The 18148-nt window shown below is 36.2% G+C and overlaps 2 protein-coding genes across 2 annotated transcripts in view; both read left to right on the plus strand.

Moving 5' to 3' along the window:
* The window catches only part of LOC143263941 (uncharacterized), a 43596-nt gene extending 30892 nt beyond the window's left edge, over positions 1-12704 (plus strand). The window contains exons 6-7 of the mRNA XM_076540027.1: positions 8723-9014; positions 12575-12704. Coding sequence (XP_076396142.1) covers positions 8723-9014; positions 12575-12697 — 415 coding nt within the window. The 3' untranslated portion in view covers positions 12698-12704. The remainder of the gene's footprint in view (positions 1-8722; positions 9015-12574) is intronic.
* Positions 12693-14808, plus strand: LOC105663911 (protein toll-like). The gene is made up of 2 exons (XM_012295959.2): positions 12693-13125; positions 13800-14808. The coding sequence occupies exons 1-2, from the start codon at positions 12772-12774 to the stop codon at positions 14712-14714; spliced, it is 1269 nt and encodes a 422-aa protein (XP_012151349.2). The 5' UTR covers positions 12693-12771; the 3' UTR covers positions 14715-14808.
* The last annotated feature ends 3340 nt before the right edge of the window (positions 14809-18148 follow it).

Consider the following 18148-nt stretch of genomic DNA (forward strand, 5'->3'; position numbering starts at 1 on the left):
TAATAATAGAGTCTGTATCTATTTTGACAGTATAACGGCCGCCAAGACCTTTGCGAACAATCACAAATCTCTTTCTATCAATAATACGACCACCACAGTCAGACATTTGATCAATCCGTCACAGAGAATTGTCCTCTCCAATGTTCCCTCTACCATACCTCACGATTACATTGAGAAATTTCTAAGAGATCACAATATCAGGCTAACATCGAAACTCACCTTTCTTCGAGTAGGACTACAAGAACCCGGTTTTTCTCACATCATGAGTTTTAGAAGACAGATCTATATTAATCCTGATGATGTCCAAAACATCCCAGCATCTTTTATTATTACTCATGACAGTACACAGTATAGAATCTTCGCATCCACCGATAAAGTCACATGCTTCTTGTGTAAGGAAGAAGGCTATATTGCTAAGCAATGCAACAATACAGTACAACTTACAACCACCAACCTGCCAAAAGATGTGGACTTAGCTTACAGCCACGCATGCAATAGCCCAATACAAACTCTTTGCTCCACTAACGCCCAAAACACGATATTGCCCTGACACGGAAGCCAGACTGAAAATTTAGAAGACAAAAAATACGAGGACATCAATTCTAGTGCCACATACTTATCCTCAACCGACTCAACTTCACTTACTAACCCATTACATGATGAAATCAATCTCCAATTTCCCCGCAACAAAAGACCCCTATCCTCCATCTAGTTGGTCTTATTGACCAACTAGATGACATAATAGGACCAATCAAACCCTTTTTGGAAGACCCTGTAAACAAATTCAATCTCAACTTTACCCAATTTAAGAGTCTTCTAGAAAACACTATCGGTAACGAAAATCCATATGAAATTGCAAAAGACTACACTTCTGACATGGTTAACTTAATCAGTATGCTCAAAACAACCCACTTGCTAATACACGACCAAAGAATGAAAAATAGACTCCACCGCCTAATCAAAAAACTGGAAGATGACAACTTATCATCTATCTCTCTACAAACTATCCTCACCAATGAAAGCCCCTCGATTCCTCCAAACCAAAGCCTGATCCCTAGTAACATACAACCAACTACATACGATGCCCCTTCAAATTATCCAATGGAACCTTAATGGATTCTACAGCCGCCTTGAGTACCTACAATTATTAACCAACGATCTCCAACCTGATATAATATGCTTACAAGAAACCAATTTCAAGGACCAAAGTTCTGGCAGTATCAAATCGTACAAGACCCTTTATAAAAATCGTATCTCGGCACATGCGAGTGGAGGTGTAGCCACTCTCGTCAAAAACAGTATCCACAGCCAAGAAGTAGTGATTGCTACCAATCTCGAAGCCATTGTCGTTAAAATCGAACTTTCTACGAGCCTATACATAGGCAACATATACATACCAAACAGCCAACGCATAGATGAGACAGAATTAACCCATTTAATTAATCAAATATCTAAACCACACATCATTCTAGGCGATTTTAATAGCCACAACATCCTGCGGGGATCCCATAAGACTGATGCACGAGGTTCTATCATCGAAAGAATAATAGACTCAACCAACCTCAATCTTTTAAATACTAACAAACAAACCCACTTTGGCATCGCAACTGGCAGTTCCAGTGCAATTGATTTATCGATGTGCAATCCATCAATTACGCAAAATACTACATGGTGTGTCCTCAATGACTTGTATGATAGTGATCACTTCCCTATAAAGATAACATACAACACTGACACAAGAAGTGGGCCCACCAGACCTCCAAGGTAGAAAATCAATAAAGCCAACTGGGAAATATTTCGAGAATCAATGACTAAATCAGCTCCCCAATTTATCAAATTAGATCCAAATAACACAGAAACATTAAATGTAGCACTTGAGGTTTTCACGCAATCTATCATTAACGCTGCCAACCTAGCTATTCCGACAACAAAAACCCTTCCCAACTCTAAAATCAAATTTAATCCATGGTGGAACGAGGAATGCTCCAAAGCTATTGCAAACTGCAAACACGCATTCAATAGATACAAAAAACATAAAACACCTGAAAACCTTATTAATTTCAAAAAACTTAGAGCCATATCCCGTAAAACCATGAAGACTAGCAAAAGGCAAGCGTGGGAAGAATACTTCTCATCATTTAATCCACACACCCCACTGCCCATAATCTGGAAAAGGATAAATGCGTTTAAAAAATCTCACGGCCAGTTCACGATCTCTGCCATAATTAAAGAAGATAACACAACCACTACTAATCTAAACGAAATTTCTGAAGAGTTAGCAACTACATTCCAAAAAAATTCGAGCGACAATAACTACACGAAAGAGTTCCGAATCTACAAACAAGAAATGGACATCAATTCATTACAACCCTCAGGAGCAGTGCAAGTCACAACAGAACTGAAGTGATTGCGTGGATTAATTACGCGGATTAAATAACTTAACTATTTTATTAAAATAAACGTTCAACTATTTACAGACTAAAGTAATTAACTATGAACTAGGAACTATAACTACAATCTGTAAAATTGGACTTTGCACAGAAATGGAAACGCGCGTTGACTTTTGGAGTGTTCGGTGTGCGAGTTGGACATCGACTAACTTAATCGATTCGCGAACCGGCCGACTTATATACTCAATTGTTTTTCGCGAACGTTCTAACGCGCGCTTCGTCGCACACGCCTCGTCGCGAATGTTCTAGCGCGCTCGCGCCGCACAGCGAGCGTTCGCGAATATTCTTTCACGCTCGTGCCGCAAAGCGAGCGTTCGCGCGCGTCCAGAATTTTCGGCGGCGGTCCGCCACAGAACTATCCCCTCTAAACGTTCCGCTACAACTTAACGAACTTCGATATATCTTGAATAGATGCAAAAACACTAGCCCTGGTCCTGACGAAATCCCAAATTGTTTCCTAACTAATTTGCCTGATGTTGCTCTTGAATACCTGTTATCAATTTTTAACTGCATTTGGTTACACAACATCTTTCCCTCTAGATGGAGGGAAGCTTTAATTGTCCCTATTCTAAAACCCGGCAAAACCCCACTAGACACAAACAACTATCGGCCAATAGCTTTAACTAATACAATGTGCAAGTTAATGGAGAAAATCGTCAACCTAAGACTCAGGTGGTTCCTGGAAGTCAATTCATTAATCTCTAAACACCAAAGCGGTTTTCGACAATTCCACTCAACCTACGATCACCTTATTAACCTAGAGACGATAATACTTGACACCTTTGCTAACAAACAACATGCAATTGCAGTATGCCTTGATATAGAAAAGGCTTATGACATGGTCTGGAGAAATCGTATTCTAAGAATCCTTCAAAATCAGGGGGTGAAGGGAAACATATATAATTTCATAAAAAACTTTCTGGCTATCAGAACAATCCGAGTAAGAGTCAATAACACCCTTTCCTCCACAAAAGTAGTAGAAAATGGAGTTCCCCAGGGCTCCGTCCTAAGTGTCACCTTATTCCTAATTGCCATCAATGACATTCTGAAGAACATAATAAGCCCAGCCTTAGGCTTACTATTTGCAGATGACCTAACAATAATATGCAAAGGGAGAAACCCACTAACTTCTCAAGTGCTACTCCAGGAAATTTTAGACAAGCTTCAGAACTGGTGTCTTACGTCAGGGTTCAAACTCTCTACTTCTAAATAAAAAATAATTGTCTTTAATAGAATGCAATGCCCGATAAAAATCCAACTAACACTCAACAATCAGACTCTTCCTGAAACATCTTCTATAAAACTACTAGGTTTAACCTTCGACTCACGACTGACATGGAACCACCATATTACTAAACTAAAAGCCGACTGTTTTCAACGCCTAAATATCCTCAAAACAATAGCAGCAAACAACTGGGGAGCTGATCTAAACATCCTATTGTTCACATACAAAGCAATAATCAGATCGAAATTAGATTATGGATCAATTATCTTCAACTCCGCAAATACTAGTATACTGAAAAAATTAGATGTCATTCACAATAACGCACTAAGAATAGCAACTGGTGCCTACCGAACCAGTCCGATTAATGGTATCTTCAGCGAAGCAACAGAACCACCGCTACATGTTAGAAGAAAATTACTAACCATAAAATTTGCAACCAAAATCGCCTCCACTCCACAAAACCCCGTGCACCAGGCAATCTTCAAACAAAATCAACCCTTACAACAAAAGAAGAAATACCACCTTCTTTTCTATCAAAGATTAAGGAACCTCTTAAAAGAACATGACATGAAAATTCAGACCACAACACATAAAGCAATCCATACCACTCCTCCTTGGCTCATTCCGGACATCAAAACCAATCTAACTATGCTCCAATACAATAAGACAAAAACAAATCAAAATTTTCTGAAGACAATATTCCAAGAGCTTAAAAACTCTTACTCAAATCATTCGCACATATATACCGATGCACAGCGGCGAAAAACGGCGAAAACGTGGATAAAATTAATATCTTCGATTCTGAGATAAATTATTTAAATGTTTTTCGATAAAATGATTATATTAGTGTTACAAATTAATTTTTTGTGTTAAAAATCGAATTTTGATTTGTTAGTTAACTAATACGGTTAGTTAATTAGTACGTATGAATTTTTATCTCGGAAACTATTTATCGAAACTAATTAAATCTTTTTGCATTTTAAACTTGAATGTTTTAACTATCATAATAATATTTTTTTCATTAGCAAATTCATTTTTTATTATCAGAAATTGCAAATAAATTTTTATTTTTTTAATTTTTTAACAATGTTTAAATATTTAATATATAATATATATATATATGGGTGTGGATATTGAAATCTCACCTACAAAACAAGACATTTTGCAAAGGTTAGCGACGATATATTTGAAAACCGTCCGAAACCGCTGTTGTCACGTATGATAATAGGGCGCGCGCGTGAACATAAATGTGAATAACTCAGAAAACCGCAAATTACCGCAAGATATCGTTACAGATGCTTGTTCGGGAAGCTTCCAGCTATCATTTAAGCCTATTTGGTAGGTGAACCGAGGTGGAGTTCACAACTTTTCCCTTACATAAACATTAAGTACGTTTATGGTTTATATCTCCTTTTTCAGTTTATATGAGTGTTAAAGATAAACCTTTTGATGTGCAACCTACATAATTATTATACTAAAGTACCATAAGAAATGCCAATAAAAGTGGATGAATATAATAGTTAAATAATAATTAAGCAGTATTATGTTAAATTTTGTTAACTGTGAAACGTCCGGGACTGCTGTTGTTGCGCGCGTTAATAGGGTGCGCGCATGGACAAAAATGGGAATAACTCATAAGACCGCAAATTACCGCAAGATATTGTTATTGATCCTTGTTCGGGAAGCTTCCAGCTTTCATTTAAGCCTATTTGGTAGGTGAACCGAGGTGAAGATCACAACTTTTACCTTACACAAACATTAAATATGACTATGGTTTATATGTCTTTCTATATCACTGTTAAAAATAAACATTTTGTTGTGCAACTTACATATTTATAATGTTAAAGTATGATATAAACAGCCGATAATAGTGGATGAACATAATATTTAAAAAATAATTAACAACATTATGTTAAACTTTACCCGGAAAAATTGACTTTAAAAAAGGTTCAACTTTGGAGGCTCATATCTTCGAAATGGTAATAATAAAGTCATTAAAACTGTGAAAACAGTATGCACAGATTCTTTATAAACTAGTTCCATTAAACGGATTTCAAGAATTGACGATTTCATTTTTTAACTTTTGTCCACATTTTCGCCGTTTTTTGCCACTGTGCGATGGTTCAAAAACTGCAAATGGTTCCGGGTACGCCATAATTAACGAACAAGTAACAATAAGTAACAAACTTCATCCAAATTCAACCATATTTGACTGCGAAATCACCGCACTCAAACATGCCATCGAACTCACTACTACCGAACAAAATAAAAATTTTGCTATCTCCTGCGATTCTCTAACCGCCATCTCCACAATCCAAAATCAATGGACAAACGACACCCTCATACAAGAATGCCAACTAGCCTATACTCAATCAACACAAAGAAACAATAAAATTACAATAGTCTGGATTCCTTCACATGTAGGCATCACGGGAACCGATATAGTGGATAAACTAGCCAAAGAAGCAGCGAACTCTTCTATGTCTAATCACTACACAAATCACCCGTCTCCCGAAATACCCTTCCTTAATGCCAAACAGAAATTGGAAGAGAACTGGAACAACACATGGATTATGCAATGTAAACCTAGACTAACAACAATAAAAGGTCATTTTTATAAAAAAATTATCACCAGCTCCTTGCAAAGACGTGACCAAGTTGTCATTACAAGAATTACAATTGGCCACACAAGAATCACACACCAGTACCTCCTCACTAAAGAAGAACCCCCAATCTGCGACCTTTGCAAGGTCAGTGTAACGGTGGACCACCTTATCATCCAATGCGCAAAGTATGCTGCCGACAGACAGAAATACGACATAAAACCCGCATGGAATGACAATCTGAAGGATGATAAAACTACACAGAACCTACTCAACTTTTTGAAGGACACCAAACTGTATAACAAACTGTAAACTGAAGTACTAACAAGGAAAGATACGCAAGTGTCCCCCTCCGATTTTGATGAAACTTCGTAAGTTTGTTAAGCAGGCAAAAATAAGGGACACGTATTTTTTTTATCGGCTGAGACGCGGGTTTTAGGGGTGAAACGAGCCCTTAAAGTTTCGACCCCTTTTGGCTGTCTCGAAAACCATACGAGATACATTAAAACTTCTAATAGAAAAGTTGTATGGTTTCTTGCGTATAATAACAGGATGTTAACAAATTTTGCAAAATACAATTTGTTTATAACAAACAAATTTTTCATAACCTTATTTTACAATTTATTCAAATTTGTATAATGACAAAAAGTGTAGAGAATTTTATTGCAAATCCATTGGTATATATATATACGATATTACCTCCTACAATTCCTCAGATTTTTATCACAAAGGTTCGCGCGCGCGCCCGCATGATACTAAACCGGATCATATCGGACGATATTACACTGTCAGTCAACATTATTTATAAGCATAAATGAGAAACAATTACATTTGCGTTATAATTAACATTTATCGTTAAAGTACAGAGGTATTCTATATGTTAATTTTATTAGAAATGATTCAAACGGTTTTCGATGCACCATGCACATGAAATAATTGCTGCGTTACTACATATGTGGCATAGTGGTTCATTATGTGATGCATAGCAAAATACGGGATTTTGAAAATGAGGTCTTGACGATATGTATCTACTTTATACCATGGAGTATTTGAACCTCGATTACAGCAGACCATATTCAAGGCGATGAATATTTTTGTTATGGCATCGACATCCGGAAAACTTACAAAAGAAAATTTTAAAACCTGGTTAACAGAAGTTTATTCTCCAAATACAAACAACAAAACAGCTCTATTATTAGATTCTTGGAGCGCGCATTGTTGTCGTAGGGTTGACGAAGCTATTCCGATAAATAAAGAAATAATGTTATTTATGATTCTAACTGGAACTACAAAATATTTACAACTATTATACGTGTACGGATTTTGCGTATGGAAAAATCTTGTTTGTCGCTTTTCGGACATAGTTGCAATGACATTAATCTCCACACACGAGCTAGCATTCTAAAACTACAATGACTTGTTCATAATCTGTTTTCTTCACCAGGATTTGAAAATTTCATTTTATGATATAAAAGTGGATTCATATCGTCAAAACCACCTCATTTTCCAAATACAGTAGAATTTTGCTATGCATCACATAATGGACCACTATGCCATATACATATGCCGTGACGTACCAATTATTACATATATTTAATGTCGGAAACCGTTGTGTTTGAAACATTTTTTCGAAGAATACCATTATTGCCACGATTATGTTCCCTATCTTATTCGAACTATTCGTTACCTATAAAATTGACATTACATAGAATACCTATGTACTTTAACAATAAATGTTTTGTAATACAAATTTAATAAAATTAACAGTTATGTATAACGCAAATATAATTGTTTTTTATTTATGCTTATAAATAATGTTGACTGACAGTGTAATATCGTCCGATATGATTCGGTTTAGTATTATGCGGGCGCGCGCGCGAACCTTTATGATAAAAATCTGAGGAATTGTAGGAGGCAATATCGTATATATATATACCACTGAATTTGTAATAAAATTCTCTACACTTTTTGTCATTATACAAATTTGAATAAATTATAAAATAAGGTTATGAAAAATTTTTTTGTTATAAACAAATTGTATTTTGCAAAATTTGTTAACATCCTGTTATTATACGCAAGAAACCATACAACTTTTCTATTAGAAGTTTTAATGTATCTCGTATGGTTTTCAAGATAGCCAAAAGGGGTCGAAACTTTAAGGGTTCGCTTCACCCCTTAAACCCGCGTCTCAGCCGATAAAAAAAAATACGTGTCCCTTATTTTTGCCTGCTTAACAAACTTACGAAGTTTCATCAAAATCGGAGGGGGACACTTGCGTGCCTTTCCTTGTAAGTCGCTAATAACCCAAACAGTGGTTGATGCGACTATAAACACTAATTAAAAAAAAAAAAAATATTTTTAGATAAAACAACTAACTTTTTTCTATAATAATTTAGTATTCCGATTTTACTTACAACAAATTTATCTTATTGTAAAAATTACAGAACCCTGTTTGAAAACTTAAAATCATTGAGAGTTTTAAATATGGAACGGAATCAGTTACAAGTATTTGAAGATGTAATTTTTATTCTTCGCACGTTGTCGCCGGTAACAAGTTTCGAAGGAGAGGAAATATTTCCAAACCGCACTTTTGACGAAGCATCTCTTGACGACGTACCTACTCTCGGGGTGATACATATAGCACAGGATATCTCGGGAAAATCTCAATACTGGTTTTCATTCAAACCACATCTGCGTGTATTGAATCTCAGTTACAACAACATACCTCAGATATCGGTAAGTTATAAAAGAAAGAATAATTAAATAACTAAAGTAACTACCTTATAATTAAAGTATAAGAATAGGAATAATTTAAGAATAATTAAAATAACTACTTTACTAAATAATTCGGTACGAAATAATGCTTATCAAACGTTAAAATTAAATAAATGATATTGTAGGATAGGATTCTCCGTTGCAGGTTAACTTAAGGAGGACACTGAGAAATTTCTGAACAAAAAAAAATAATACATTTATTCTTATAAATGTACATAGGCTCTTACAAAATCAAAACCACAAAGTTCCAAATCAGATTTACAAATTTCTAAGTTTCATGTTATATAATCATAGAAGAATTTAGGGAACATAACTTTTGGTGCTCGGACTTCATTAAAAGCGTCTAGTAGCTTCTAGATCGTTGGTAGCTTCTCGTCCCAGGTTGTATAATCTGTTCCCACGTAGATATCCAATTGAGTCTTGAAGTCACGGTTTTTGCGTTCCACCGGATTGGCTTCAGGGTGGTATACTGATGTAAAGTTCTGTTGAATCTCGAAACGGAGTGTGACCTACTTCATGACGCCGCTGATAAATTGTATTCCATTATCGCTTACAATTCTTCAAAGCATCTCATATTACAGCATAATCTCGTTAATTAACACTTGGGTACATGATTCGACTGTAGCTTGCTGCAGTGAAAACACAAATCAACGGGAAGCTACGTCTTTAACCATGAGCATCAAGTGATATTGTCTCTTGGTGGTTGACAGAGGTCCGAAAAGATCTATTGACAGTACTTCGAGTCTCTAATACATAACCAGTGTTTGTACCAAACTGACTGGTTTGAGATTACTGGCTTTGTGTCATTGACACTTGACGTAGGATCGCAAGTAGTCGACAATTTCTAGAAGGATCGAAGACATTTATTGAGCAATTTGTCGAAGTCAGGTCATTCGGTTCAAACTTTTTCAATGAAAATTTGCATCGGCTCCTCTGGGGTACTTTCGAGGTATAGATCGAGGGTGGTGCGGTCATCTTGTATCGAGCTTAATAACGATGGCGAAGATTTCGCCAGTTCTTAGATTTCCTTCCAATCCATTGCGTTAACCGCATCTTGCTTCTCTTCCTGTCCCTTGTCCGAAATTATTTCCCCAATTTCTGACTCTTCAATAAATTCAAAGTTAGTCTCCGGTATATGAACGAATTTTCAGTTTTGGAAATCCATCCTCAGCAGAGTCCGGTTATTTTTGTTTTCTGGAAATTCGATAAAAGTAGTCCGCTAGTACAATTTGCATCTTCTTGTGTTCGAATTTGATGCCCTTCTTTTTAAGCAAGTCATACAAAATTTGACTTACTATGGAGCATATTGCGGCAGAGTCCAAGAATGCATGACCCTACTCGCCAGCAACAGATAGCTGAACGGCGAGACGAGGAGACAGCATCGTCGCCGTATTAACAAAGTAGAAAGCAGCTTAATTTAGACTTTTGTTAGTATTTTTCGAGCAGTTGGGACATGTACTCCTTATAAGTCCAGCTGTTCTACAACTATAATAGTGTATCGCTGTTTGTACGCGTTATGGCTCGGTCTTTTCTACTTCTGGTGGTGGTCGCAGGGTATTTCCATTGGACGTCGAAGTAGCCTGGAATCGACACTGGCTGCAGTGGATGCTTGTGTGCCTGAAACATCTACAAGTGTTGCAGTGGCCACAATCCTTCAGGTATGGAGCCACGAGTACATGTTCCACTGCACAGAAGTTTCTGGTTTCTTTTTCCCAGCCTTCAATTTCTCGAACCTGCTTGATTAAATCCTGGAAATTAGAAACTGTCTCTCGCGGGATTTTGGAATGTAGTGATGAACTTAAAAGCTCATAAATTGAACTTCTTCTCTGTGTGGTTCCGTTAGTTCCGCGAGTAAAGCGCGTTTCTATTGACGAATTCGTCCATCGGGATGTTGTCTTTTTGCGTTGATCGGAACAGCTTTGTATATACCTGATACACTGATTGTTATGGGGCGAACGTAGATCTTAATAATTCGATCGCCTTTTGCCACGATAAAATGTCATTTTTGAACACCTTTCCTTTTAATAAAAGGGATAGACTTCTTAAAGCGTTCTCGTCGGTAATATTTTCAATCTTTTTAAAAAATAGAAATTGTCGATGTGACCGCGCGAACTTTTCTATAGTCGTAGGCCCATCGAAACGTGCAGTACATTTCGGAAACCTGCCACGCTCGACAGGTTGCCTTGCGTTCAACAAATCCAATAATTTTGAAAGTTAGGATGTAGATAGTTGGACTAGGAAAGAAAAAGGAATCTCCCTAGAGTGAAATTTTAGAGTTTAGAGATGGTGTTCTGGAGTTCAGTGTCGAAGAAGTCCTGGACATCCGAGCAGGAGGAGTCTTGAGGACTGCTCTTACGTTTGGCGCCAACATTGTAATATAGGATTGTTCGTTGTAGAATAGCTCAAGAACGACACTGAGAAATTTCTGGAGAAAATAAATAATACATTTATTCATATAAAAGTAGACTCTTACAAAAGCAATACTACAAATTTCCAAATCAAATTTCCAAATTTTTAAGTTGCATGTTATACAATCATAAAAGAATTTATGTAACATAGTTTTTGTTGCTCGAACTTTACAACTTAATAATTTTCGAAATTTATACTAGAGGCGTCTGCGAGGTTTTTCCGTTCTTTGCTGAAGAACGGAAGTAAGAGAACGAAGTAAATATCACGGTTGCCTTTTAGAGTCACGGGTGAGTACGGGGGCTCTTAACTAGCCACCCTGATTGTATGGAGAAAACGGCAGGAACTCGCCGCCGGTCGCCCAGTCTATTGCATTTTCGGGAGAGAACGGCAGGAACTTGCCGCCGGTCGCCTGATAAATTTTTGGTCGTAGGAGAGAACGGCTGCAACTTTCCACCGGTCGCTTACGAATGAGAACAGTACGGGAATTCTATCCTAGCCGCTCTCGGAATGGAAAGAACGGCTGGATTATCCGCCGGTCGCCTTCCAGGGAATAGACGGAAGAATCTCCCGGACGCCTCTAGTTTAAATTGTCCAAAGTTATTGTAAATTCCGAAAGCGACGTTTCCGTCCGATCCATTTTTTTATGTTTGAAAATTGTACTTGTAAAATTATATACTTTATGGACAATTTTGGAATTTTATGTTTGTGCTGTATAAAACCAAATATGAATAAATGTTGTTATTTGTGTTTTCCACAGAATCCTTTGAGAAGTTTCCTTTGCGATTATCCTTTGCGAAAATCCATCCTACACAATCTAAAAATTTCTATTAAATTTTCAATTACAAAATTAACAATCATTCAGTTAACAAGCTAGAGATAGTTCTCTTTCGTAACGTATTCAAATATCCTGTATAACAAGAACATTCAATTCTTAATCGCAAAATTGGAGGTTGTGGATGCCTGTCGCAGATGCGGCTTTAATAAATATTTTGGTCGATTTTCTACGATATTTATTCGTTGCTTTGTGTGTTCAATTTTATTCTATTTATTTGTTTCAAGTTCCTGTATCGTATTTCTGTGTTTCAAGTTTCTGTATTATATGTCTTTTTTAGACTAGAGATTTGATATTTATGCAAAGTAATATTACATTGGATCTACGACATAACAAAATCCAACACATTCAGCTCAACACAAAGGAGGAAACGGGGAATTATAAAGCAATAAAGGACACATAGAAATATTAGTCGCTAATAATCCTATAATATGTGACTGCAATTTGTATGACTTTCTTTATTACTTGGACGAAAAAATGCGCCCTGCTTTTCAACAATTTGTTCATATAATGCCAGAAAACTTGACGTGTAATGGACCAGAGTGGACGAATGGTACAGTTGTGAGCAAATTACAATGGAAAACCTTTAAATGTCCAAAATCAGAATCATGTCCAACCAAGTGTTCTTGTTGGAAAATACCAAACAAGGAAGTATTTTTAATCGATTGCTCTTACAAAAATTTAACGGCAGTACCAACGAATATGAATGGTATTTCTTATTATCGTAGCGAAATAAATCAATCTATTGGAATTCCGCTTTTAACGAAATTACGTCTTGCGAACAACAACATCAGCGATGTATCTGTGAAGGAATTGCCATTGAATGTGGAGGTATGTAAAGTATTTGTTTCTGTGGAAATTTGAATTTTAGTTATTATGCACGTGAAATTGTTATATATGAGCATATTTATGCTAATATTTGTCACGATTATATTAACGTACGTTCCCAGAAAAAACTAACAAAGACACTGAGGACCTTTAAGCGACGAGAGTATACTTTAAACTTACTAATGCTTTACTAATGCTTTAAATAATTTTAGCATTCAGTAGACAGAAGAGGACGTTCGTTACTATTATCATTTCAGTTCTCCACTGAACTATATCTGTTCCAATATAACAAGCTAATATAACGCCACAGTGCAGATTCTAAATAGCAAACATTGTTTTAAAATCAACACAATTGAGTTAAATGTGTTAGTACAATAATTCACGGTAACTAAGTACATTCAAACTAATTATTCGTATCGTACAGTTTCCGCATGTGCTTCACATTCTTTGTGGATCTCACTCTATCTGCGACTTTCCTCTTCTTGCTTACTTTTATCATATCTGAAATATGATTATAAAGTATTTTCTACATCTAAGATAACTAAAGTAACTCTGCTGATGTAGATCTTTTCACACGTTTTTATGAACTTTTTAACGAATTAATAGTTTTAACTATACAATATGCTACTTATACATGTAAGTTCAGAATCAAACAGTTTGATATGGAACGTTTTCAGGTTTTGGAACTGCATAATAACAGCATTAAAAGATTGAAATCAGAAGTTATACAATATTTAAGAAACTCCACGACGCTAAAGACGCTTACACTACATGGTAACCCATGGACATGTGATTGCGACTCAAGGGATTTCGTAGACTTCATCCAGTCACAAACTTCTAAGCGAATTTTGAATTTATCATTGATCGAATGTACAGATATCAAAGTTCCTATACTAAAAATAAGAATGGAAGATGTTTGTCCAAACAACGTTATGATATTGATAGTAGGTGTAGGTTTCGCTGTTATTATTACTGCATTAATCATTAGTACTGCAATAGCACTATATTATCGATACCAACGAGAGATCAAGGTATGGTTGTATGCTCACGAGTTCTGCTTATGGCTGGTAACAGAAAATGAATTAGATAAGAATAAGTTGTATGATGCGTTTATCAGTTATTCACATCATGATGAAGATTTTGTTGTAAATGAGCTTATTAAAAAGTTGGAAGACGGCCCTAGACCTTTCAAACTGTGTGTGTACTTTCGTGAGTGGCTGGCTGGGGAATACATACCAACCCAAATTGCTCGTTCTGTCGAAAATTCAAGACGGACGATAGTAGTATTGTCAACTAATTTTATAAATAGCGTTTGGGGACGTATGGAATTCAAAGCAGCACACTGTCAGGCTCTCAGTGAAGGTAGAACAAGAGTGATTTTAATTCTGTATGGTGAAATCAATATCACTGATGACTTCGACCCAGATCTTAAGGCGTACTTAAACATGCACACGTACATAAAGTGGGGAGACCCGTCATTCTGGGACAAACTACGATACGCTCTACCACATCATCCAGAATTAAAAAGTAATTATAGCTATGGGGAAACTATTTCGGACACATTTGCTTTAGATGTAATTAGGCAGCAGTAAGAAAATGAGGGGGAAAATAAAAGAAGGTTCCGAAATTATATAATCATATGTAACTGATTGGTAACTTTTTTGTACGAACGATTTTGTTTGAAAACATTACGTTTCAAAATAAAGTTACAAGAACATAAAAAGCAGTTGATTATTAGAAATCTACGTACAACCGTCCGATCCCATTTGCACTCCAGATGTTTATATTTATGTCACGTAAAAGCACATATACCTACTGTGATGTTTGGAAAACTCCGATGACAGACCATCAGGTCATCCCTAAATTGTTCATACTATCGTCCTGTTCTTTCACGTGAATTTTCCTTTTAGAGGACTTTACAGAAATATAACAGAGTATATCTCTGTTATTGAAACGTTGTAAAGAATAAATATACAGCTGAGACGACACTGAACAACGTTATCCATTACAAAAATGTTGGTTGTACAGTGAGTTCATTAACCTAGCAGCGACAACACTTATTATGCGATGTATATTTTCTTTTCCGGAAGATCAAGGTTGGTGGAACGACCTAGTTACGGAGATATATTTTCACCGAAGTAAGACTTCTTTTAAACAATGAGTGAGTCCGATTTATATTATTTCTACATATTTTGTGAATTTAAAATAGACAGGAATTAATACATTAGTTACTCATTAGATTTAAAACTTCTTTTGATGAATAGAAATGTTATTTTTTCTTCAAAATGTGCGAATTTGTTGTTTTACATCTTCGTAACAAATGACAAGAACGAGTGAATCGAATTTGTTTAAATTAATAAAAAATAATTGGTTTGTCCCTTACCTATTAATAAAATATAACATTGTTGCGATGTGAAGTGAGCCTCGCGACTTACGAAGTGTGGCTGGTCCTGACCACAAATTGAAGCGGTCTGCGGAAGTCGTTAGGCGGGACGAGTGGATCGAGTGGTCAAGACTTTCGGTAGCTGAGAGCAACCGCGGTATTTAACTAGTTGAGTGCGTTCGACGTGTATACACGTCGAACCAATCTCTACTGCGGTGCGTTTGACGTGTATACTCGTCGTGTAAAATAAAAAATTACCATTCACTATAAAAACTCGAAATCTCGATAAAATGTAATAAGAATATTATTTGATGGTATGTTCCCTTTATATTACCAATACGACCGCTATGTATTTCATATGGAGGGGGCTCCATCAAAATCAAATCCTCTCCGAAGATGTGCCGTCTGCTCAGAAAATGAAAAACGTAAGGAAACAAGATTTTGGTGTACTCCCTGTGAAGTCGTACTTTGTGTGGTACCGTGCTTTGAAACATATTACACATACATAGCTTGAAATTTTGTAAACTATTTTCTTATTTTTCTTGTTTATTCTTGTTATTTTCAATTTTTCTTTATGTATTTTATTGTTTTTTCACAATTTTCAAGCCTTTAGTAAGAATAACATATTCAGAGACGAATTGTTAGTCTTTTTGACGAATAAAAATATAATCCTTCCTGGTTTTACGTAAAATGTATAATAGTACCATTTGCCCTGCGTTCGACGTGTATATGTTACGGTGAAAGACCGAAATCTGGTGAATGTCGACATTCACATAGTCGCTTGGTGTATGTCCGAAATATTTGCTCAATACCCTTATGTCGGACTTACACCGGTGAATGTCGACATTCACCATGCACTAATGGTGAATGTTAAACATGTCGGAGATTTATATTTTCTTCTCCGTAATTCAGTCGCTATAAAACGTCACAAGGGTCACGAAACTTTTTCGCCTCTGTTTCTGAGAGGAGAGACCAAGAATTTAAAACACATAATACATTCTAAGCATACGTGTTCTTCCTCCGTGGCCTATTCTGGCGTGAGTTTCGTGTAGTATACTGAACAATTTTTCATTGGTAACATAATACTGTATATTCGTTTCCCCTGATTTTAATGGTACAATTAATTTCCTTTCATCATTAATTTTTAAAACGTCAAAACGTTTTAATCGTCTGTAATCCAAAGGTGTGTTACACTTAGTTTTAACAGAAACCAATTCAGAAAGTATTTTAGAGTACTTTTCTTGAGAAAAATAAAAACAATTGTGTTGGAAAACCGGATTCAGATAATTCGGGATTAACTTTAAATAGTTAATTTTATTTCCGCACAAATATCTTACAACAGTTAACTAACGAGTTTATGAACTAGCACGGTTGAGTTGCGAATAAATTCTGACGAGACGGAGTAAAAATCGTGAAAAAGAAACCTTTTAGAAAAATGCTTATTGATTGAAACTATTTAACGAGGGTGGAGGAAAAGAACAGGGATTGGACAAAATATTGAAAGAAAGTGAATTTCGAGAGGTGGTAATTTATAGGTACTTGAGTGGACTAGGACTGATGACAGGAAGGGACCCAAGGTTAAGGACAAGGAAATAGGAACAGCATGGTAAAGAGAGTATTTTGCGAAGCATATGGTTGGGACCTCCAACAATATAGTTTGTATGAGAAATTTCCGTTATGCTATGTGCCTACGTGCCGAGATGCTCGCCCCGAAATCCTTGAAATCAGCGCTAATCCTAGAAAAGGACAGAGATACTATTTATTTCTATGTACGGCATTATTAGACATTAAATTAATTAATTAACTAAATCAAGTAATATACGTAAAATCAACCAAAACTATACTATTCATAGCCGTAACCAAAATTATTTCCGTCAACTAAAAAGCTGTAAATCGGAATAGATTCGGCTCACGTAGAATTTGTGCTCAGTTCATTAGAAAAGGACAGAAAATATATTTTTCGCTAAAACACCATTGTACTATTATTATATTTTAATATCAAAATGTTAGCCATTAATTAAAGAGCGACATTAAAAATATAATTAAACCAAGCAGGTCCACGATCTTACTCTTCGACTAACAGTGATGAACTGATTTTTCTTAACACATTCACCCCCACACACCCTGATTCATTCTCACTCGGAATCATTCTTTCCTCGTCCAAACCGAATCGCTCTCGCTCTAAACCAATCATTCAACGATACACGCGTATTTCACAGGCATTCCTCGAACTCGGACACTCAACGCGACACTCGACTCGATGATCCAAACATCCTCTCGCAAACGCTACGCAGCATTCACTCGGACTCGGGCAAACAACTCATTCACACCTAAAATCTTAAGACTAGACTAAATACAATAATTTAGACAGGGACGTGGCGGTCGCTAAATCGACGCTACATCACCCCTGTTCTCTTACGCGATTTTTTGTTCGTTTATTACTGATTAATCTTTGCACTAATCGCGTTCCTTACTCCTTTTACGGAAGTAAGGATGTTTCAAGAGCCGAAAATGCCTTTCTTTTAAAAATGAAATAATGCTTGAAAAGAAAAACTGGAACTCGATTGATAAATGAAACTGCTCTGATCGCTAGACGAAATGCAAGTGATCGTCACTTTGAAAACCTTTTCACTCTGAATGTGT

Source organism: Megachile rotundata, chromosome 15 (assembly GCF_050947335.1).
Source record: "Megachile rotundata isolate GNS110a chromosome 15, iyMegRotu1, whole genome shotgun sequence".
Taxonomy (NCBI): domain Eukaryota; kingdom Metazoa; phylum Arthropoda; class Insecta; order Hymenoptera; family Megachilidae; genus Megachile; species Megachile rotundata.